The sequence below is a fragment of the Sinocyclocheilus grahami genome, unplaced genomic scaffold, assembly GCF_001515645.1.
Source record: "Sinocyclocheilus grahami isolate Dianchi unplaced genomic scaffold, SAMN03320097.WGS_v1.1 scaffold440.1, whole genome shotgun sequence".
NCBI lineage: Eukaryota > Metazoa > Chordata > Actinopteri > Cypriniformes > Cyprinidae > Sinocyclocheilus > Sinocyclocheilus grahami.
In genome coordinates this window covers 1,441,250-1,465,677 of record NW_015505619.1, presented here as the reverse complement: position 1 = coordinate 1,465,677, position 24,428 = coordinate 1,441,250, and the positions used below count along the sequence as shown (strand labels likewise).

The following is a 24,428-nucleotide window of genomic DNA, read 5'->3' as shown; positions in this document are numbered from 1 at the left end:
GCATAGCAACACCCTAGCAACCACAAAGCAATGTGCTAAATAAAAACATTTAAAACATTTAAAACTTTGTGCGTAACAACCACTGAGAGCACCCTAGAAACTGCATAGTTACGTACTGAAAGCCACCCAGAGCTCTGTAACAACTGCCAAGATTCCACAGTAACTGCATAGCAACACCATAGCAACACACTGAACAATAAAACTTAAAACACCTTAGCAATGGCATATCACACCCAAACAACCAGTTAGAACACCATAGCAATCACATACCAATGTACTAGAAACCACCAAGAACACCCACAAGAGAAACCACCTAACGACCCCCCAGAAACCCTTAGTAAACCACCTAACGACCCCCCAGAAACCCTTAGTAACTGCATAGCAACGCCCTAACAACCACATAGTGTAACTCCTCTGGTTATACTTGCCCTTCTCTGAGTGGGATTCGAACTGGTGTTTCCAGCATTGGAGACAATGAAGCTAAAGATCACAGCCTCTAGCGTCAGTCACTAGTGCGCCTCTTGAGATCAGGGGCACAACTCTTACTAGCTGGCCTCCGTTACAATAGCAGAATGCTAAAAACTACTATAGCAATAGTAGTGGCACTCATCATGGCAGTGAGTTTCATGTAGTTTCTCACAATTTCTAAAGAAAAAATCAGTTATAATTATTATAATTCAGTTAGTTATGCTTATGTTTTATAATTCACCACACTGTATAACAAGACTTTCACTTCAAACTCTCAATATTTGTAGATAGACGGGTGAATTTCAGATATCTGTGCACTAAAAATAAACCTGGATGTTACATTTACACCGCATGTACTTACACCACTAGAAAGCACTAGAAAGTTCTTCTCGCATTAGCAGGTCAAATTAAGCGTCGGAGAAGGATGTTTTCGCCAGGCATTTACAAAAACTGGCAGAAACAAACACAAAAGGAAAAACAATTCCATCTGATGAGCCGCTTTTCCACAACAGCAGACTCTGGAATCAAATAAAAGTATACTTCTTCTTGGCCGGTGACTTGCTGTCCTTGTGGACGGGGGAGGTAATTGCGTTGCCCTGTGCGTGAGTGTAATCGAATGATCTCTGAATGATTGTAGGTCTTGCGTTACCCTCTTAATTCAATTTCAAAGTTAATAATCTCACAATGACTTGATTTTGGTAATTTGAGGCCGATAAAGCCTCCAACAACAGTCACTGGGGCAGACATTTAAATTACATAATGCTCTACATCCACAATGGTGAAACTTGAGTGAAAGCGAACCGTTTCCAGATTGGCGATTCCTCTTCGTTTCAATCTGGGGGAGTGTTGAGAATCTCAGATGCATTTGAAGGTAATATGTCTACTTAACTGCTGCAACGTCGAAAGTCTGAATGGCGACCACGCCAATTGATAACAGTCCACGTTAATGAGAAAGCACCTTGTGTTTGTCAGCAACCCCACGTACACTCGACCTTCCAAACAAGGGCTTAATTCTACCTTTTGAGCTTTTTAAAAGACCAGAGTGAAAAGTGCTTATTGGTGCAATTAATCGTGGACTTAAACTGGCTCCAGTTGCAATAAAACCCAGTTAATTACATGATAACTTGGTTCTGACAGCACTCACTCACTCAGTCACTTGCATCCCCCCGTCTAATTATTCCTGTGCCATTCCCAGTAAAGAGCTGAGATTTATTCATCAAAGGCGAATGCGAGTGGCACACGAGAACATCTGGAAGTCTTCACTCAGCATCATACCCTGGAAAACCATATAACACCTGTTTTATATATTAAACAATACACCGCGTCCCCGCGCAACTCCCAGTTTCCTACATGCCGGGCTCATTTTTACGCCATGGAAATCCAGTCACATTTGTCCTGCGTTGCTTGGCGACATTGAAATTGTAGGGCTTTTAGAGATAAGACCAGAGTGAAAAGTGCTTATTGGTGCAATTAATCGTGGACTTAAACTGGCTCCAGTTGCAATAAAACCCAGTTAATTACATGATAACTTGGTTCTGACAGCACTCACTCACTCAGTCACTTGCATCCCCCCCGTCTAATTATTCCTGTGCCATTCCCAGTAAAGAGCTGAGATTTACTCATCAAAGGCGAATGCGAGTGGCACACGAGAACATCTGGAAGTCTTCACTCACCATCATACCCTGGAAAACCATATAACACCTGTTTTATATATTAAACAATACATCGCGTCCCCGCGCAACTCCCAGTTTCCTACATGCCGGGCTCATTTTTACGCCATGGAAATCCAGTCACATTTGTCCTGCGTTGCTTGGCGACATTGAAATTGTAGGGCTTTTAGAGACGTAATAAGAACATGCTTCCATCATGCTTTGGTTTTCCTTTGCAGTTCTTACTGAATATTTGGCACAAACATGTAAGAGATGGGACTGAATTATCTCAGGATGTTGTGCATTACCATGGAGGTTCTTTTGCAAAACGCAAGATGAATCTGGTGTAAAATGAATTAAAACTGTGATTTAGTGCTTTGCCAGATTACATCACAATGAAAAGTAACAAATATCTGTATTTAAAACAAAAACAGCTATGCAAAATAGATATTGGCAATTGCTTATTACAGCAACGGCTTAAAGGGTTAGTTCACCCAAAAATTTTTATTCTGTCATTAATTACTCACCCTCGTGTTGTTCGAAACCCGCAAGACCTTCGTTCATCTTCGGAACACAATTTAAGATATTTTTGATGAAATCTGAAGGCTCTCTGACCCTCCCATAGACAGCAAGGTAACTACCACGTTCAAGGTCCAGAAAACTACCAAGATTATCAAAAAAGTAGTCCGTGTGACATCAGTGGCTCAACTGTAAAGTTACGAAGCTACGAGAATACATTTTTGCGCAAAGAAAACAAAATGACGACTTTATTCCACATTTTCATCTCTACTGCGTCACTTGTGGACGTGTGTTCACGACAATACCATGACGCGAGCGTGTGGCAGCACTGACCCGAGGGCAACACGAGGGTGAGTAATTAATGACAGAATTGTTATTTTTGGGTGAACTAACCCTTTAACAACCAGTTCACACACCCTAGCATAGCAACATAATAAAAACATCAATATCACCTTAGCAACCACCTAGTGACCACCCAGAACCCCTTAGCAACTGCATAGAAACATCTTAGAAACTACACAGAACCTCTTAGAAAAAAACGAGGAAAAAAAACCCTCAAACCTCCTTAGGGTAACAATGCCATAACAACCAGTCAGAACTCTGAAGCAATCACATAGTAACCCCGTAGAAACAAAAAAAAAACAGGGTAACTCAGGGTAACAACGCCGTAACAATTGGACAGAACTCCAAAGAAACTGCATTAAAAAATATGCAGAACACCCTGGCAACCACATAGTAATGTGTCAAAAACTACTCAAAACACTTTAGCAACACCTCTGTATCATGGCAGTGAGTTTCACACAAATTTCTCAGTTTCTTAAGAAAATGCTAACGCTTACCATGCTTTATATTTCACCAGACTATATAAGAAGTCTTCCCGTGAGTCTAGAAGTGATCTAGTGCTTTGTAAGTTGATAATTGAAGTACATCACAATGAAAAGCAACAAATATCAGTATTTAAAACAAAAACAGCCACAGAAAACCAACACTGGCAGGTTTTCTGGCAGCCATTGGCTCGGGAAGCATCAAGTGGGCCGTCATTGGTAAATTGCTCATTACCTGTGAATTGCAGATTGACCACAGCAGCAAAAGCCTCCAAATTGGCTGTGAGAAAGCCTCGAAGCCTCCAAGAGCCATTTCTCAAACGCAGCCTAGCACTTAAGACACCCACACTTCTGCGCCTGATGGAAAATTATAACTCGCTGCACAGTCGCATACGTAAGCGGCATTTCTTCAGCCGTAAACAGAACTTACGGAAAACCAAACAAAATTAAATCTCCTTTGTATTTCCAAAAAGGATCGAAATTCCGCTTATTTAATTCTCCAGTAGAATTATGTGTCTTTTATGAGGAAAATTACACTAACCGCAAATTGCACTAAACAATTCCAATACTTTAGGGCTTGACCACTTTAAAATGGGGCTGCGCTGCGATTATAAATATAACTCTTTTACGGCTCTGTTATTACGCACTGAGAAGGGGGAGAGCGGGGCAATCTTGTGGCTGTAGCGCCTGATGGCCTCTCTGATGTGGGCTGGTTGGATGGCACTGCTCGGAGCCTCCGCGCCGCAGGCCGCCACGCTCTGCAACGGAGAAGACAGAGAAAATACAGCTCGTATTATTGCTAATTCAAAAACACGGTGGGAGTCCTGCAGTTCAGTGCACAAACACAAACTCCGCACACTTTTGGGAATCCAAATCGGCCGGCGCTTCACCTCTGGAGAGATATAAATGCTACGTGTCATTTGATGCTTTATGAACTCGCAGTGCAGGCTGATTCTGATATATAGAGGCCTGACTGTAAACGTTAGTGCTGCGTGTGATTGGCTGTAATTGCAGTGTCTCTGAAGTCATTGGAGGGAAGGGAACGATTTCGACTCGGTATCTCTTAGCAGACGAGGGAAAAACAACTTCCCTATTTGGATGTTTGCAATAAACATCAGAGAAACCGGAGTCAGTAAAACAGGACGGGTAGGGAAATACTGAGACTTGTTTCTTGCTAATGTTTCCACTGCATATGAAGGGGCTGGAATCTATGATAAGTATTAAAATAACCTCTGGGTATTACTTCTAGTGTAAAATAAACCGTGTTAGATTGGTTGTTTGGTTTTGAGTGGCCCATCGGTGTAAGCGGTTTGTCTGGCAGATGGGAGATTTTGAAAAAGAGATAAAACATTAGACTGCCTTAAAACGTTGTATAACATTAGTGAAGAAATTGGCACCACTAGTCATTCATCTTGGACTTGTACGATAAAATGTATGGTTTTTGATGGATGTTTTGTAAATTATGTAAAATATGTTTTTAATGTTTTAATTTGAGCTGAGAATGATAAATAATATAGAATAATAATGGCAATGATTATATTATTATTATTATATTTGAAAATAATTCATAATTATTTATTAAAATGTATTATTATTAGGGCATTGTTTGAGAATTTAATCATTATATATACATACATACAAACAAACATACTATAATAAACATAGTATAATAAGATGAAGAAGAATTGAAATGAACAATATGATTAATCTCTTACATTTATGCATTTAGCAAACGCTTTTATCCAAAGCAACTTCAAAGGAGGAACAAAAGCAATTAATCAGAGTCAATAATATCTGTAATATACAATGCCATAACATTTATAAAATGAATAATTTATTTTATAAATAATAATAATAATAGATTACTGTTATTATTGTTGTTGTTGTTATTACTAATATTATTATTATATTATGATGATTAAATTCTTAAGCAGTGTATTATTAATAAAACATTTACAGAAAAATATAAAAAATTATTTATATATTCATAATAATATCACCATCGTCATTATGTTTCTTTATTATATATAATTCTCAGCTCAAATACTCACACTTCATCTTGTGCTATATAACAGAAATATTTCTGGTTCAACACTACATAAAGCATTTTATTTTATAAAGAAACGGGTAGCCCCGCCCCCAACTCCCCCATTGGTTGAGCCTGCTGTTATGACCGGCCCAGTTGGGTTTCTCAAATAAACAGACTGCAGTTCCATTAAACAAACACTAGTGGTGCAGTGATCACACACTCATGTATAACTGGAGGCTAGCTATATAATCTCAATATAATATAGATGATCTGTCAATATTTGTGTACCTTCTTCCTCTTCCTCTGTTTGATCTTACTGCTGCCATCTTGGTTCGGCCCACCGTTGCCCTGGGCCATGGAGTGCATCTTTCCCTGGTGTCCCGTCAGAGAGCTGCTGGGAGTGGACGGCGGCATGCTTTCCGGAGAGTCCGTCTCCTTTTTGGTGCTTGTAGCCTAAAGATAGACCAGAAAAATCACATATGTGAGCACAAATTCCTCATTATTTTTCCAAGAGTGACGTTAGACGACTGCTACACATACACAATCACAATGTGCCTGACCTTCTCATACACAAGACTTGTTTTTAGGAAACTCATGACGCAAAAAGGTCACGGCTACAAAACACGACCCTGAAAACATCACCTGCAGTCTTACGACACGTCTCGGTCCTATCGCTCAAACCACAGGGTCATTCTGTCACTCTCGCCACATGGGAACGCGGCCGACCCCCAAGGATCAGGAGAAAAACAATACTGGAATTCAGGCTAAAAAATACCATGTGCGCTTCCAGACCCAGAGTGGCCTTGACCGAGTGCGAAAAGAGGGAGAGAGAGAGAGACAGATGAGGTTTCGTGGTTTCAGTGACACAGAAGTTCATCCATGGAATGGATCCCGCAGCTCAAAACCACCTTGGACAAACTTGGCGAGAGGTCAAAACCACGGAGCAGGACGCTCTTGTTTGGTTTTCTTCTCCAATGGACAAGCGCTCGGAGAAAGCTGTTGACATGACCGTTATCACCAGAAAAACCATTTGAACTATTCTATAACATCACCAACAGCAACTAACATCATAAAACATTATAATAGTGGATTAGAGCATAAGAATGGATAATGTAGATGCTTCTCGGTAAAGAATATCATTCACATGCAGCTTAAATCAAACAAACAACACATTAGTGACCAAATAACTGACTTTCTGTCTAGAAGACAATGATTGACTGAATGATTGAAAGGAATAGTTTATCAAAAACAATGAAAATCCTGTCATCATTTACTCACCCAAAATCATTTTCTGTTGAAAACAAAAAAAATATGTTCATGCTGGTCTTTACTTTTATGCTGCAATTTTAGGAGCTTGCTTGCATTTGTCACAATTCACTTCCATTGTATTCTGCTAAACATCTCCTTGTCCTGAAGGTGAATTAATAAAGGTGAATAAATGACAGGATTTTTATTTTTGAGGGAACTATCCCTTTGACTATAGTTTAGAATTTCCAAATAAATATTACATTATTATAGTATTATAATTATGTGTAATTACACAATAATTATGTATACTGTTAACAACAAACAACAAATTAACAACAATTTTGGGGGATCCATACCTTTGAAAACTATTTATAATTTCCAAATAAACATCCAAAGTGTTATTTTAGTGTTATTTATATACTATTATATTAATTTTATTTACATTTTTTTGTTTAATTTTTTAGTAATTTTGCTATGTACTTTTGTCATTTAGATTTTTTTTTATTTTCTATTTTTATTTACATTTTAGTTTTAGTTTATTTTTGGAAATCAAATTAAACTTATTTGATTTCACTTAGTTGGCAATGAAACATTTCAAATTTTCATTGAAACTTATCTAATGCTATTTAAACTATTTCAATTAATAAAAATGATTTATAATAGTTTTTAATAGTCATTTAGTTAACAATAACAACACTGATTACCAAAAAGTAAACTGAAAAGTGTTTTGTTTACCTCAGCCGAGGAGTTGCAGTACTGGATGAAAGTTGCTGATATGGCGTGTTGAAACGGATCGTCTGTTTTGGGAGTCTTGGAATCTTGTTTAACCAACAGGGCAAGGTCAACAACCTAAAATATAAAACCATATCAGCTTATGAGTAATGGCACTTGATATGAAGAGCAAGATGATAATATTTTTCCCAGGAAACATCATACTGAACGAAGAAAGCACTGGAACGCTTCAAAAGAGCTTATTTTCAGGGTTTTATTGCACTGTAAACAGAGACCCGAGCGAAAGTAAAGTGGCAATTTAGCAAATGTCAGAGTGATTTCCTGAAATGAAACAGTTTGTCATTTTTGTGAATCTGAAGCACAATGTGATTTCGTGCTCAGTCTGACAGCAGCTCACCTTGGCCACCGTCTCGTAGGCCAGATAGGACAGGATCTCCATGGACATGGCGTTGGGCTTCACATCCAGACTGCTGCAGTCCAGCCACTTGCAGAATTTTGAGGCCTTCTTAGCTAAACAGAGCACACAGTTTGAGTGAGAATATGATGTGCTGATGCACACTATAAAAATGATCGTAACTTTAATGGTAAAAGACTCTAAAGATGCTACAGTAAAAACATGTTAATTGGTTCTCTTACTATATATGGTGAAAACCCCTAACAGGACATAAAATACTGTTAAACTTGCATTATATTACCATCAGTTAATAAAATGCAGGGGGTCATATGATGCGATTTCAAGTTTTCCTTTCTCTTTGGAGTGTTACAAGCTCTTGGTGCATAAAGAAGATCTGTAAAGTTGCAAAGACTAAAGTCTCAAACCCAAAGAGATATTCTTTATAAAAGTTAAAGAGTCAACCACACCTACCTAAAACGGCTCATTCTAACACGCCCCCACAAGTCTACCTCACTATGTGGGAAGATTTGCATAACGCCGGCCAAATGTTCACGCAAAGAAAGAAGGCGTAACTTTTATTCTCGCTGTAGTATTGTTGTTGCCGCCGCCATGTCGTGAAGACGCTGTGCTTCGTTGTGAAAGCGAAACTACTTTGTTTGGTCTTCCAAAAGAGGACACGACTAGAAATCAGTGGTTAAGTTGTATTTCCAACACTGTTCCAGAACAGTTCAACCCAAATATTCAGATGTGTGCAGCACATTTTATGGAGGACTGTTTCCTGATCCTGGGAGAGTTGACTACAATGCCGGCAGTTCTGACTCACAGACTGTAAGTACGTTTTAATTTAAAGGATTTGCCACAGATGATTCAAACGTGAGTTTTGAGCAGTGTAGAGTAGCGCTTGTTGTTTGTAATTTCTCTGATCACAAATGCAGACATGGTTTTATGCGATGCAACGCGCTGCGTAAAAAGACAGTATAAGTTATTATAATCAGTAATTATGTCCCCACTGGATGCAACAAATGCCTCGTTTGTAATGGGTTTTAATGTTTTTGTCTCGTCGCTCCGGCTGGGACACCCCATCACAGTATGGTGAGGGGCGTAACATTTCCGTCACACGCTTGAGGTATTCGGCCAATCACAACGCACTGGATAGCTGGCCAATCACAGCACACCTCGCTTTTCAGAAGGATGAGCTTTGTAAAAATCGACGCGTTTCAGAAAGGCGGGGCATAGAGGAGAAACAATAATGTACAGCATGCGGAAAATAATGTGTTTTTTTAACCTTAAACCGCATAAACACATTTCATTACACCAAATACACAAAATAATGTTCTTTTCAGCAACATCATATGACCCCTATAACCACAAACGCTCAATTTCCGGCCCTGTGACGTGTTTTCGGTCAGATTTATTGTGTGCTCGGCATCAGTGTTGTGCAACAGGTTTATTCAGGCACATTTACTGTGCTGTTGTCCCGACCTGCAGCTCGATGCCAGTAAGACATCACAGTTACTGGAGCGGCACAAAGCCAGTGAACATGTTATTAGTGCTGCAATGTGGCCTTCAGAAGCCAGCAGTGGTGTGTTCACAATCCCACAACTGCGTTCTTACAAGCCCTCGGGCGCAGAACTGCCAACAAAACAACTCATCAGAGACGATATCTGACACGCTGCAACTGACATGAGGAGTGCTGCGCTCTACACTGACACTACAAACCATACCTGGCATGCTCACAGAGCAACAAAACGGATGCATTCATCAGTGCATATGCACTGAATCCTAAAGCATTCCTGTAGCTCAAACAGCAGAATTATGGCAAAAGCCAAGGTCATGGGTTCGATTCCCAAGGAATGTATGAACTGATAAAATGCAGACCTTTAATGTGATATTAAAGTATTAATATGCAATAGTAAAATATAAAAGTCACTTCGAATAAAAGTGTCTGACAAATGCATAAAGGAAACAAAATCATGTTTGTAAATGAATACTTACAGAAACTCAGCTGTCGACTTTCACAGAAATCACTGTACTGACTGGAATCCATGTTTCTGGTCATCCTCTCAATTCTCTCTATAAAAAAATTAAAAGTAACTATTATACTTAATATCATGCGTCAACATCATAAAACACATCTCAAGAAAATTATGAACAATGCAAGCCCACTATTGTTTTTGAAATGTCTCTTCTGCTCACCAAGGCTGCATATAAATTATAAAAAAAATCAGTAATATTGTGAAATATTACAATTTAAAACAGCTCTTTTCCATTTTAATATATTTTCAAATGTAATGTATTCCTGTGATGCAAAGCTGAATGTTCAGCATCATTATTCCAGTCTTCAGTGTCACATGATCCTTCAGAAATCATTCTAATATGCTGATTTGCTGCTCAAGAAACATTTCTGATTATCATCAATGTAGAAAACAGTTGGGCTGCTTCATATTTTTGTGCAAACTTTTATTTTTCCGGATTCTCTGATGAATAAAAAGTTGAAAGGAACGGCAATTATTTGAAATAGAAACCTTTTGCAACATTATAAATGTCTTTACTTTCACCTTTGAGCAATTTAATGCATCCTTGCTGAACAAAAGTAATTTCTTTAAAAAAAAATAGCTTACTAAATTTGGTAATAGTTATGTAATTTTTTGAATCCCATAATAATCCCTTCAATTAATATACTGTTATATCTACGGAGCTCCTGTGTGACGAAACGGTTTAAACCTCAGTTTTATCAGCTACTCTGAGGATTCAACAAGAAGACAGACGTCATTATTTCCTCGTTTTACGTCCTGCGATGAAATGGCATAACATAACAAGAGAAGGACCATCTGTGTAAACTTTAAGAGAGCCGTGCGCAGTAATGAACCCTCTTAATAGCAACCCAACAGGTCTGACTCGGATTTACAGCAGAGCGTGTTAAGTTGCAGGTCAGAACCTATAATTAGACGTTTCCTCATCCTGGACCAATTTCATACCTTCACATAACAGTCAATTTGAGCTCTCCACCAGGCTGTGTGTCATAAAACATAAAGGCTCAAGGTTTACGACTGCTTTTTTTCCTCCTCGTGCTGCAGAGGATCTGTTTTACGGTCTACAGAGACCCGCATCTCCGAGAAGTGCCGGGTTCGAGGTTGAGGACAGTCTGATGTGACGCTCGCCTGGATCGCTTACAGGCCACCCAAACCAACCGGAGTCTTTTTATTTAGTTAGCTGGCAGTCATTGGAAATTCCATCTTTGAAAATACATATTAATGATGCCGAGCGCCTGATCGTTACACGGTGCTGGAACTGTGATTTCTATTAGCGTCGTTAAGAGCCGAACGGAGGTCTCGTTTTGCACTCGGAGGGGGAATTCGCAGCAGTCTCGGTGTCTGGGTCCCGCTCCAAATTGGGCCGCGAGCGATACGAGACTGGAGCCGCTGCACTTTTAAATAACTCTTGTCAAGCGGCTGGCCTGAGACAGGAGAAATGTTTTGACTGTGGCTTATTGACTGAAAAGAGCAGCGGGGGGGATTCGATGTTTGAATACTATGTTTAGCCGCTGATTAAATCAAAACGTTGACCCACCTGCTAATAGCCAAATTATACCCACAACTGACGCGGCGGCTGTATAGGAGGACGTTGGCAAATATTTAATTTGGCCGCCAGCGGCTTTCATTTCGTGCCAGTGTGGTCTGGATAAAGGGAATCTCAATTTGTACCACTGCTAGCGATGAGATTTCCATAGGCCGAGGCCCAAGATATATTTTGGATATCTAGTGTAGTGCTGTGTATTTCAATGCGCGTCACTCGGTGATTAACAGCCCGAGGCAGGCTAGAATTAAATTTGTGGGGCATTTCATTCAGACGCGCGGCTAAGTTTAGACGATCAAACACGGATGGGTTTAAAGCGCCTCTGTTTTTGTGTGAAAGAGAGTCAGTGTTGTAGATACGAGGCTTTGGGAGAGATTTAAATGAGCCGTAACATCTCTCTCATGTTGAAGAGACTCCTGATGATGCTCACATTTTGAATTTCAGTCATCACTGAAAGAGCAAATGAGAAAACAAATCCACTAGCAACTTCTTAAACCTATTAAGGGTCACAATCATTGTGATCATCTAGTGCTGTCAAACGATTAATCGCGATTAATCACATCCAAAATAAAAGTTTTTGTTTACATAATATATGTGTGTATACTTATTATGTCTATATAAATACAAACACATGCATGTATGTATTTAAGAAAAATAAGTTATGTTTATATATTAAATACATTTATATATAATATAAAATATACGAATATAAATATATAAATGTATATACAACTAAATATTTGTATATTATAATATATACAGTATGTGTGTGTATTTATATATACATAATAAATATACACAGTACACATACATATATTATGTAAACAAAAACTTTTATTTTGTATGCGATTAATCGTTAGACAGCACTAGATAAAACATATGTAGTTCATGTCCTGCAAAATTTTTTCAAATGCCAAAGAGAAACTGTTCACAAAATTACAAAAATGGCATACTCAGTCTGAGAACAGTTTGCATTAACTTTGTCTTAAATGTGAACACTTTGAACAAACTCAGACCATTTCAGGTCAGGCAGTGCTTCAGGTTCACTTTCACTTCACATGCATGCGATTTCCAATATTTTTGAGCATTACATGCTACCATATATTAATTATAATGGTAACATGCAAAGATGCTGAAGACTTATTTAATTGCTGCGGGTAAAAAACACCCATCATGTGTACACAAAGAAACGCAACGTTTTTTTTTAACCAGACCAAAGTGGAAATACTATATTATTATTATATAACAAATTACTTATTTTCAATTTAAGAACTGTAATTAAAAATATATATATGGTTAAAGCATTATTATGGCATTGTATATTGTAAAAATAATATGATGCAGAATGTCAATAGTGACCTTGATTTAAATAAATAAATACTCTTAAATGGAAACTGGATCAAATTACACATTAAACTAAATTAAAATGAAATAAATAATAATAAAAAAAAATCAATATAACAAACCAATTTAATTTAGAGTCAAAGTAATTGATTGATAATATTAATGTACGATACATTTTCATTTGAGGAATTATATTACAATTAAAATAATATGGTAAAAGTATTATTATGGCATTGCTTATGGTAAAAAGAGGTCTTGGACGGATGGATCAATAAATGAATACAATTTAAAAAAAGATACACTTTGCAGGGAAATCTTTTCAAAGTCAAAAACCACCTCAAGTTAGCGTAAAAAAAAAAAAAGGTTTCTGATGCAATACTTTAAACTGCGCATAAAACAGGGTGATGGAAACAGCTGATGAAGAATTCATGCAAAAAAAAAAAACTCAATTTCACTCAAGTCCACACAAAGACATCTGAGTCTGATTCAAATTTCAAAAAAGAGAAAACACCCTCAAAGAGATTTTTATAATGTCATTCAGACTCAAAAACATCCAGTATATTAACTAGTTTACAGTTCACATTACTGCTCTTTCAAGGAAAATCTGAAAGTGGGAAAAAAAATAAAATAAATAAAAGTCCTAAGTTTGGTGAAAACCCAAGCAAGTAAAAGTGCAAGAGTTTACATTGCCGTTTTCGGCATTTATGATTTCCTAGGGAATTTGCAAAGTACAGATCACCAGTGTCTCAGAATAGCATCCTGCTGTCATCATGGCATCAAGGCAAAACAATGCGGATCCCACACATCATGACAAAAACACTTTTAAACATTCCCATCTGAACGCGGCCGGGAAAATAACAGATTGTCAAGAGATCTTAGAGGGTCCTTGGGAAGATGGATGATCTGCCGGAGGAAATACAATCCACACACCGCTGACAAAAGAAAGGCCATCGCCGGCTGATCAAGTGTAGCAGCGCGCGGGTGAATTATACTCTCGTCCGTTGCAAAGTACAGATCACCAGTGTCTCAGAATAGCATCCTGCTGTCATCATGGCATCAAGGCAAAACAATGCGGATCCCACACATCATGACAAAAACACTTTTAAACATTCCCATCTGAACGCGGCCGGGAAAATAACAGATTGTCAAGAGATCTTAGAGGGTCCTTGGGAAGATGGATGATCTGCCGGAGGAAATACAATCCACACACCGCTGACAAAAGAGAGGCCATCGCCGGCTGATCAAGTGTAGCAGCGCGCGGGTGAATTATACTCTCGTCCAAGCCGATCGCGGCCGCCCTGGACTGGACATCTGACAGATGCTTGACCCGTGAGCTGTGGCTTTGGAAATCCTATGAAATAATGGCCTGAGTATTTACACAAGTGCTGTAGTTTATTCACAGCAGTGAGAAAATCTGGAGAGTAAATGGATGATGCAAATGAGGGCTTTGAAATGGTCTAATTTACGGTAATAAAAGTGCTACTGGTAGTAAGAGACTGATATAATAGCTATAATCAGAACATATTTGGCTGTTTCGGCAAATGGACTTCTGTAAATATCTCATGGTTTTCAAACACTCTAATATTTGATTAATGACAGAAATTTCTGAATCTTAAATATTTCTTCATCTTTTGTAAAATATTTATATATAGAACAATTAAAATTGTATAAACAATGAAATAATACATAATTTATATAATAAAAATATAATTTATATAATACAAAAATATAATTATAATATAAAAAAGTTACATATATTCTAAATGTTTGTTAATTTGTAAAAAAAAAAAAAAAAAAGTGTACTATTTTGTAATTTATATTATTTTATACACCCCCGTGTATTAAAATAATTACAAAATAATAAACATTTAAATACATAACCGAAAAAATACATAAATAAATTGTATACATACAGAAGATTATAAAGAATAAATTATTTAATATTATTATTATATAATTAATGTAATGATAAATACATGTTAAATAATATTTTATATATAAAAATTATATATAGATACATTTTTTATTTATTTTTTTTTTTTTTACTAAAATAATAATTTATATAAATTTTGAAAATGTAGAACTATATATAAATCTGACAAATAAGCATTAGTATTTAAAATGTAATAATTATAAACATTCAAAAATGTAAACATTTTAAGAAGTTGAAATACATATATGTGTGTGGTAATAAATAAATAAATAAACAAATAAATAAACTTCTGGGGAAAGACAAAAAAAGAGGAAAAAAGGTACCTTATTCTGAATTCTGACAACTACATGATGACCCATAACATGTACTGTATGCAGCAGGTAAGGCGAGCAGATGGAGGAGCGCAGGGGAAGCAGACATGTGCTGTAAGCCACCAGAAGAGCTAGTTAAGGAAGACGAGGGGGCGGCGGCGGGTGAACGGGGCACTAGATAAAGCAGCACAGTGCCGTGTGGTTAAACCATAAAGCTCCTCTCTCCAGGACTTCATGAGTGGGGCAAAGTGGGAGGCCCAGAAGGATATGGTTCCTTATTCCCAAAAGGTTGTCCTGATAGCTAAAACATACCCATTAAAACACTCAGTAGGAACAAAGTTTTGGGGGAAACCGCAGGCTTTCTTGGCCACATCCAGAACCGTTTTAATTGAGATGGGACGTATAACGTCTCATGGTAATACCCCCTTGTCCACGGTTCTTGCTTCAGACCTTTAATTACGTCTTTCAGCTGTGGCCATTTATTTCACTCGGCACAGTGAGAACAAAAAGACAGAGTTCATGCTCATATCGCAAAGATTCAGAGCGTTTAATCACGTATCGACATCTGATAAAGATACACATCCCCTCATAGCTTTCCCAGATTGGACTGAAAACACTCCAGTTGTCATTTGACAGGTCAATTCCTGCTCTCTAGTTTCACTCGTGGTGTATTTGCACGTCTGTCTGCTGTGCACAGAGGAAAATATCACGAAGGAAACTCAGATGAGATGTTAAGACTATTAGTGGAAGACGATGAAACCTAGTCGGACCTACTGACAGCAGTCTGAGCCACGCTTTCTTGTCTTTAATGGAGCACGAGTATCAGAACCACATGTTCTTCTGTGGTTCTCAATTGCGTGTTTAAACACCTTGTTTGGGTCAAACCTCTGTTCCACAATGACTACAGGAATAAAGTGCACTTGTTCGTAGTGTCATTTAAGTGCACACGCTGTCTGAGCTCCTTGAGCACTTGATTCACTGAAGAAATCATGCTGGAAATGACTGACGGTTAGTATTTGCACAGATAACTGCAATCTGTACAGAATAACTTGACAAACACAATGCTGAAAGAAATCCACAAACTCTTTTACTGGACTACAGGCACTGCTGCCACAATCACCAAAAAAATCTACATTGTTTCTCTTACCAGCATTTTTAGAGTTGAAGTAACTGAATTACATTATTCTTGTTCAATACATTTCCAAGTTTTAGTTATAATTCAAATAATATGGTAAAAGTATTATTATAGCATGGTATATGGTAAAACATAATATGGTTTGATATATAATATGTTAAAATTGGTTAAAATGTTAAACATTGGTTTAAATAAATAAATAAATGGAAACTGGATCAAATGAACTAAAGTGGACTAAAAGGAGACGAGTCTACTTTCAAATCCAGGAACATTGTTAATTAATGTAAATAAATAAACATTTAATTTCAATTTCAATTCAATTACGAGAAATATATTATTTTTGTACAATTCATTTTCAATTGATTAAAAATTATATTAGAATTAAATATGGCACGGTATATGGTAAAACTAATATGTTATTAAATATAATCTGGAAAAATAGTCTTGATTAAATAAAATAATAATAATGTAAATAAAACAAATATAAATAAATAAATAAATGACCAAATACTTATTTTCCACCATAATTTGCAAATAAATTCTTTAAAAATCCTACAATGTGATTTTCTGGATTTTTTTTTCTCATTTTGTCTCTCATAGTTGAGGTATACCTATGATGAAAATTACAGGCCTCTCTCATCTTTTTAAGTGGGAGAACTTGCACAATTGGTGGCTGACTAAATACTTTTTTTCCCCTATATATATATATATATATATATGTGTGTGTGTGTGTGTGTATATATATATATATAAAATGGCAAAATAATAAATATTTTTTATACATGCACAGACTGATTATGTTTAATAATCTGACAGTGTGTGAGGTAAATGCCTTTAACAAATATTTCTGACTTGACAGGAGGAAATATAATATGACTCCTGACACAGCTCCTGTGGATTAAGCATGTGAATGTTTAGGTTTTGACGCTAATACCAGAGGAAATCGGATCTTTTCAAATTCTTGTGGTTTCTTGCATTGCCAGTTTATGGATTGCATGTAAAGCTTGTAAATAGATTTGTATAATAAACTGATTTTTGATAGTTCATTTGTTGTTGTGCCTGTAAACACACTCAAAATCTTAATTTAACTGTGCAGGACATAGTGGTTTTGGTGAGTTTTGGTGAATTTGGCTGATCTTTATCATGAAAGAATGAAGCGCTCCTTCTCTTTCTGCGACAGCAGGACAATCCCCTCAAATTTCTCCCACAATCCCAGTCTGTGCTGTCCACCCTCGCTGAAGCGTGTACATTTCAGCTCTCACCTCCAGCCGCTCCTGCTTGACTTCATCCACCTCCTCTTCCTCCACCAGCGACAGGAATTCCCCGGTCTGGCCGATGGAGCTCATGAAGTCCTGCAGCAGGCGCTGTCTCTTGTTGACGCTGCTGCTGCTGTATTTGTCTGTGAGAGGACAGAAACAGTCAGAGCACATCTGCAGGCAAGCTGAGATCCAGCGGCCCACTCGAGTCTTGCAGACCTCTGACACACGCTTACATCTCACACAAATACAGGCCAAAACTCCTTTCAAATCTGCTATAGAACAAGATTATACACTGCTTGAATGACAAAAATGCTCATAATAATAGACCTACAGGATGCGGTTTAGTCTCTTAAAAACGTTCAAATCAATGGATTTGAATGATCTGTTAAGTATTTTATTAAAGAAGGAAAATGTTCTTTAAGAGAATTTGAAATGGTTTAATCTTTGCCATAATCCATTACAATGACAGATGAGCTGAATCTTAAAACTAGTGAAAATATTGTCCAGTATTGACTGATAAATAGCCACTATCAAGAAATGACAACTGATACTGGTCCAGTATATTGTGCATCCTCAGTTAAATGCCTGAAATGACTTTTGTAGGCAAATATAAAAGGGGTCATATGATGCTGCTAAAAAGAACATTATTTGGTGTATTTGGTGTAATGAAATGTGTTTATGCGGTTTAAGGTAAAAAAAAAACAAATTATTTTCCACATACTGTACATTATTGTTTCTCCTCTATGCCCCGCCTTTCTGAAACGCGTCGATTTTTACAAAGCTCATCCTTCTGAAAAGCGAGGTGTGCTGTGATTGGCCACAGCACACCTCGCTTTTCAGTAGGTGTGGTTGACTCTTAACTTTTATAAAGAATATCTCTTTGGATTTGAGACTTTAGTCTTTGCAACTTTACAGATCTTCTTTATGCACCAAGAGCTTGTAACACTCCAAAGAGAAAGGAAAAATTTAAATCGCATCATATGACCCCTTTAATTATTCATTTATAATAATGTTAAGTTTTTTTTTTTTGACAAAACTATTTTAATGAGTAAATATGCATATCAGTAAATGGATGCAAATATAACACTTGATGATGCTTTTCCTTCACTGTCCACTCCAAAATTATTTATGAGAATATATATATATATATATATAATTATTATTATTATTATATTTCATGTGTTAAGAATAAGTAATAATAATAAATGTTATACTATTATATTATTACTATCTTAAAATTACTAATAATTACTATCTCTTTGGATTTGAGACTTTAGTCTTTGCAACTTTACAGATCTTCTTTATGCACCAAGAGCTTGTAACACTCCAAAGAGAAAGGAAAAATTTAAATCGCATCATATGACCCCTTTAATTATTCATTTATAATAATGTTAAGTTTTTTTTTTTTGACAAAACTATTTTAATGAGTAAATATGCATATCAGTAAATGGATGCAAATATAACACTTGATGATGCTTTTCCTTCACTGTCCACTCCAAAATTATTTATGAGAATATATATATATATATATATAATTATTATTATTATTATATTTCATGTGTTAAGAATAAGTAATAATAATAATGTTATACTATTATACTATTACTATCTTAAAATTACTAATAATTACTATAATAAATTCTTATAATTTATATTAAATACATTCTATAATTATATATACAAATTTTAATGACCATTATAAACATTAATGTTAACATTTAATTAGCATAATAACTAAATAATAAATAAAATATTATTTTTTTAAGAATAATAATACAGTATATTACTTGGAGTGTAAAAGCACAATTAATCATTTTAATATAATATATTGTATGTTTAATGTAAATTTAAAATGTATAAATGTTAATTATGTACATTTATTGTATAATTATATATAAAATAGTTTTCAAATGTATAATTATTACAATATATATTTTAATGTACATTATTAACATGTATTAATGTTAACATTACATTAACATAATAACTAACTAAATAAATAAATATTATTTTTAATTAAAAATAATACATTAGTTGGAGCGGAAGCCTCATCAAATAATCATTATTATTATTAACATTATTATAATACATATTTATTCATTTATTAATAATTTTAATCTATGTTTAAAATAGATAAATATAAATATATACATTTAAAACAATTACATATAATATAATTTTAAAATGTATAATTATTACAATATATTTTACTGTACATTATTAACATTTATTAATGTTAGCATTATATTAACATAAAAAAATAAATAAATGCAATTTTATTTTTTAAAGAATAATAATATAATAGTTGGGGTGGAAAAGCATCATGAAGTGTCCATCAAACATTTTCCTTCTTCAGCACAGTGTATAAAACATCCCATGATGCTCCTCATGAAGTTGGCTAATGAATGTCCAGAGTGAGCAGAGCTGGAATCCAGACTAATAAGCAGCTGAAATATGAGATTTTTCATCTGTGTCACGTTTTGTTCACTATGTACATAATTCCCACAGCAGCATAAAATCACGCTCTACCACAGCAAACTACTTTCACTTTTTCCAGCATGTTCATGCGGTTCAGCGTCAGCGGGCATTACGGGCCTAAAGCTCCAGGGTGGGAAAATGAAAAAAAGAAGGAAAAAGTTAATTAAATGAAAGGAAATACACTGATTAAACACACTTCTGTGAAGTAATGTCTGGTTGTGAATGACAGAAATAGCCCCAGAAAATGTTTAATCAAGGTTACTGAATTTATGACACCTAAATAACGGCTCGTTTTATGGGCTTCAGGTTCGTTGGGACTGGCACGGCACAGCCTTGAACAGACTGTAATTGTGGACTTCCTCTGTAAACGCTAAAATTCAATCAAACGGTAAAAACGTCAGTTTGTATAAACTCACTTTTAAATGATACAAATACGTTGACGTGCATAATTAGTAGTGTATTTCTGGCTTTAAAGATTCCTTAATTTGACATCTGATACAATATTTGGATGAATCAAAGGCCTTGGAAAATCTTGGTTTGGATGAATAGTTAATCTAATAATGATGAAATGGTGCATTAAAATCTAACTATATAAACACTAGTAAAACATCTTTGATCTGATGAACTTGTCCTTCAAAATTAAAAAGTACAAGTAAAAAATAGCATTTGAAATGTGCCTGTAACAGAAGTGCTTTGAATACAGCAGATTAAAATGCAAAACTGCATAAAAATACATTCAAGTTTGCATATAATGCATTTTATTTCTAGACTTAATTTAATTGAGCGTATGTTTATAGAGCAATACGTCTAGATTCATAAACAAGATCAACCAACAGTGCTTGCGACCCAATTTATGTCAGCAATTACTTGTATTTCCAAGATAAACAAGATATTTACTGCAAAAAAAAAAGAAAAAAGTGAGACCTGATCTTATACACTGAGAATTGAACACACTGTGAAAAGTGTTCAACTGGACGAAGAGTAGCAATGAAATGGTGCATTAAATCCTAACTAAATAAACACTAGTAAAAACATCTATGATCTAATGAATTCATGCTTCAAAATTAAGAAGTACAAGTAAAAAATCACATTTTAAATATGTCTAAGCTAAATTTAACAGGATGTTTAGAAGTGCTTTGAACAGCAAATAAAAACATAAAACTGCATTAAAAAAACCCTGCATTGATCTAGTGAATTCATCCTACAACTACAATAATTTTTTTTTATTCACCTGTAACAGGGTGATCAGAAGTGCTTTAAACACAGCAGATCATGCATTTGTTCTAGATTTAGCTACCGTAATTTAACAGAGTGTATGTTTACGGAACAATATGTCTAAATGTCTAACACGACCAACCACACAACCAACAGCATTTGTAACCCAAATTGTTTCTGTAACTACTTTCTATTCAATTAAATATAAAAGTTCTCCTATCAGGTTTTTTTTTTTACAATTACCTACTGTAATTTAACAAAGCTTTTATAGAACAATAGCCTATGTCTAAACGCCAAAACACTGATTAATGTTTGCAACCCAATTTATTTGTGTAACTACTTCTGAGTGAAACACAATATTCACACATGTGAAACCTAATTTTGTGCACTAAGAATTTAACACGTGATGAAAATAACATGACTTATGGTAAGTTCACACCAGACGCGAAGCGAATACGCGCATCGCATTACTCTCGGGAAGTTTTCTGTGTCACTCGCGCGAATAAAAACAGCGCGATCAACCATGGTGGATATAACTACAATCGCTGTTTTGTACATGTCGTCAAAAAGTCCCAAAAACAATGGAAAGCCAAAAGCCGACGTGTCTGGGTTCACACCACCATCCAGAGGAGGATGAATAACGTTAGGATCCTGCATTAATGTGTGTTACATTGTACTACTGTATATATACACTGAGATTACTATTATTTTTATTATTGATAGCAGCATCTCTGTAGCCATGCTAATAAAATACAACTACCACTACAACTGATTTTAATTGTTTTCTATGCTCCAGACCTATATAATAAAAGACGGCTGCAATAATGCTCTCTTCTATTGTCTGATTCAACTGGACGTGTCAAGAAACTCTTCGCTGATTGGCTTGTGCGAGAACGCGTCATGCGAATTTTCCACTCGAGTTGAAATTTTTAAACTTGCGCGGAAGACGCGATTGAGGCATATATCGTGCGTTCGCGGCAAACGCATCGCACATTTCGCGTCATTCGTGTCGCGAAATCGCCTCTATTCGGGTCTTTGCGTTGACTAATTACGTTGAATAATTACATTCGCGTCTGGTGTGAACACACCATTATAGTTGCATTTAGCAGCTCTAATCTATGGAAGCCCGTTTACGCGACTGAATAAAAAATAAAAAAGGTAGTTTTATCTCCCAATTCTGATTTTTATATCATAATTCTGAGTTTATCTCATACTTTTTTCGAGCAATTCTTACTTTATAATACGCAACTGCCAGTTTATATCACACAATTCTATAAAAGTCTTTGAAAAAGAATTGCGATTGTCAGAAAATCTCCCAAATCTGACTTCACTTCTCAAAATTCTGACTTTATAAATCGCAATTCTGAGAAGAAAAAGTTGCGAGTTTGTATTAAACAGTCCTGAGAAAAAAGTCAATATTGTGAGATAAAAACTCGCAATTACCTTTTATTTTTAATTCAGTGGCGGAAACAGGCTTCCACACTAATTGAACTGGCATGAAGATATTAAGATATTATTAACATTAACATTATGATTTTCTGTAAATTTGACACGACTAAATGGGATTGATGTCACACAAAAAGGAAAGTAGGTTTGATGAATTGCTCGCAATACAACACATAGTAAAAAAATAAACAGCACTTCACAATGACAATCTCCTGCTCTACTGTATCTGAGCCCAGATCTGCTGAGCAACCTAAAAAAACACAATAGCAGTTGAACAGAAGTTCCTCATTTGCAGTTTAGTTTTGTTTTAGGGGTCACTGCATGAACACTGCATGGAAAGAAATCAAAACCTATGTTCTCGCTCTACGTTGCCCTCTGAATGCACCACACCAGAGCAAAACAATTCCCTCACAGATTTTATATTGCACGCAAAAATGCTGATAATAGTCAGAGAAGAATAATCCTCCGGTTTGAAGCGCTTCATTGGGGTCAGAAACTTTCAGAAGAGCAACACATCGCAGACAGCGAGCCATGGAAAAGCATCTGCGTTGAGACAGGGAGACTGCATTTCACTGTTCTTCCATCTCTCAAGTTACACTCTAGATGAGGAGCAAGAGTCCTAATGACACTCCGCATGACATTACGCTGCTCGTGCGGATGGTTTTCCTCGCTCACGCTCATTTTTCGGTGACATTGATGAGGGAGTGCTGTTCAAAGCAGACTCATGCCAAAGCTTCTGTCTGCATTTTGGTTAATGACTCTCGCTGATTGACTGTGGCGTACAAAATTACCCCTTCAACTCCGTTCGTTATGCGCCGCTTCGTCATTTAAGGCAACGGCTAAATGGTAAAATGCTGTTGATGGGGAAAATGTTTTGAATATCTTACCAACAAAATCATTCATATGGAAAACATGCTAAGCGGTAAAATATATGAAAGTACAATACACCAACTAGGGTTGGGAATTGAGAACAGGTTCTCCTTCAGCAGTACCATTTTTTTAATTAACGGTTAGAATTCTAACAAAGAATGGTTTGTTGTCATGGCGATCAACATGCATCTTATTTTCTGTCAGCAATGCATGCAATTCAACATTTGATTCACTGACTCAGTGGCAGACCATAAAATGGATGAAAATATTGGAAAATACTACACATATCGTACCTGAATCCAGCAGATCTTCATCTTCGATGGTTTTGAGAACTCTGGATTTGTAGTCTCTGAAGTGCATGTACCTGATGAGAAGCCGTAATTTTTTTCTGATAGAAATTTTTTTTTTAACAGGTTTAGCGTTCAAACTAAAACAATCTCCATCCATCCCACAAAATGATCTTTTAGTTTCAATTTAGTTGTAAATAATGAAATATTGCAAAAATAAATATTGTCTCTAATTTAACAGGCGGAATCGTTCCATCCATCTTTATCTCACAAAATAATCTTTTAAAATGATCTTCACAACATTCAAGAAAATTCAATTATTTCTAGAGCTGGGTGATGTGTTCTCAATTTTGCAGCTGATAGCAGCAGCTGTCTCTGATTTAAACAAAAATAGTAGGGGGAAAAAATGATAACCGAAGAAAAAATAAATGGAAAAAATGTGTGGAAAACCTTGATTTTATTCATTGATTATATTTCTAAAAGTTTATTTTACTGTAATCATAGAAATATATAATTTAAGCTCAATTATTAAACTAAAACTATCTCCATCCATCTTTGCATTCTACAAAATTTACTTTTAGTGTGGGTTTCTTCACTACATTCAATAAAATAACAATTGCTGGCAATACTGAATTAAGCAGCATTATTGCAATATTGCTAAATTTTATATATATATATATATATATATATATATATATATATATATATATT

The 24,428-nt window shown here is 35.8% G+C and overlaps 1 protein-coding gene across 2 annotated transcripts in view; it reads right to left on the bottom strand.

Annotated features, from left to right (window-relative positions):
• Window positions 1-24,428, bottom strand: part of LOC107552092 (transcription initiation protein SPT3 homolog) — a 51,239-nt gene that overhangs the window by 26,264 nt on the left and 547 nt on the right. Inside the window, exons 2-8 of one of the 2 annotated variants that reach the window (XM_016233921.1) lie at window positions 23,724-23,818; window positions 17,425-17,561; window positions 9,859-9,934; window positions 7,867-7,979; window positions 7,473-7,586; window positions 5,778-5,942; window positions 4,108-4,218 (exon numbers count right to left, since the gene is read on the bottom strand). In XM_016233921.1, the coding sequence (XP_016089407.1) occupies window positions 4,108-4,218; window positions 5,778-5,942; window positions 7,473-7,586; window positions 7,867-7,979; window positions 9,859-9,934; window positions 17,425-17,561; window positions 23,724-23,790 (783 nt within the window). In that variant the 5' untranslated portion in view covers window positions 23,791-23,818. The remainder of the gene's footprint in view (window positions 1-4,107; window positions 4,219-5,777; window positions 5,943-7,472; window positions 7,587-7,866; window positions 7,980-9,858; window positions 9,935-17,424; window positions 17,562-23,723; window positions 23,819-24,428) is intronic. The other variant, XM_016233922.1, reaches the window with a different exon arrangement.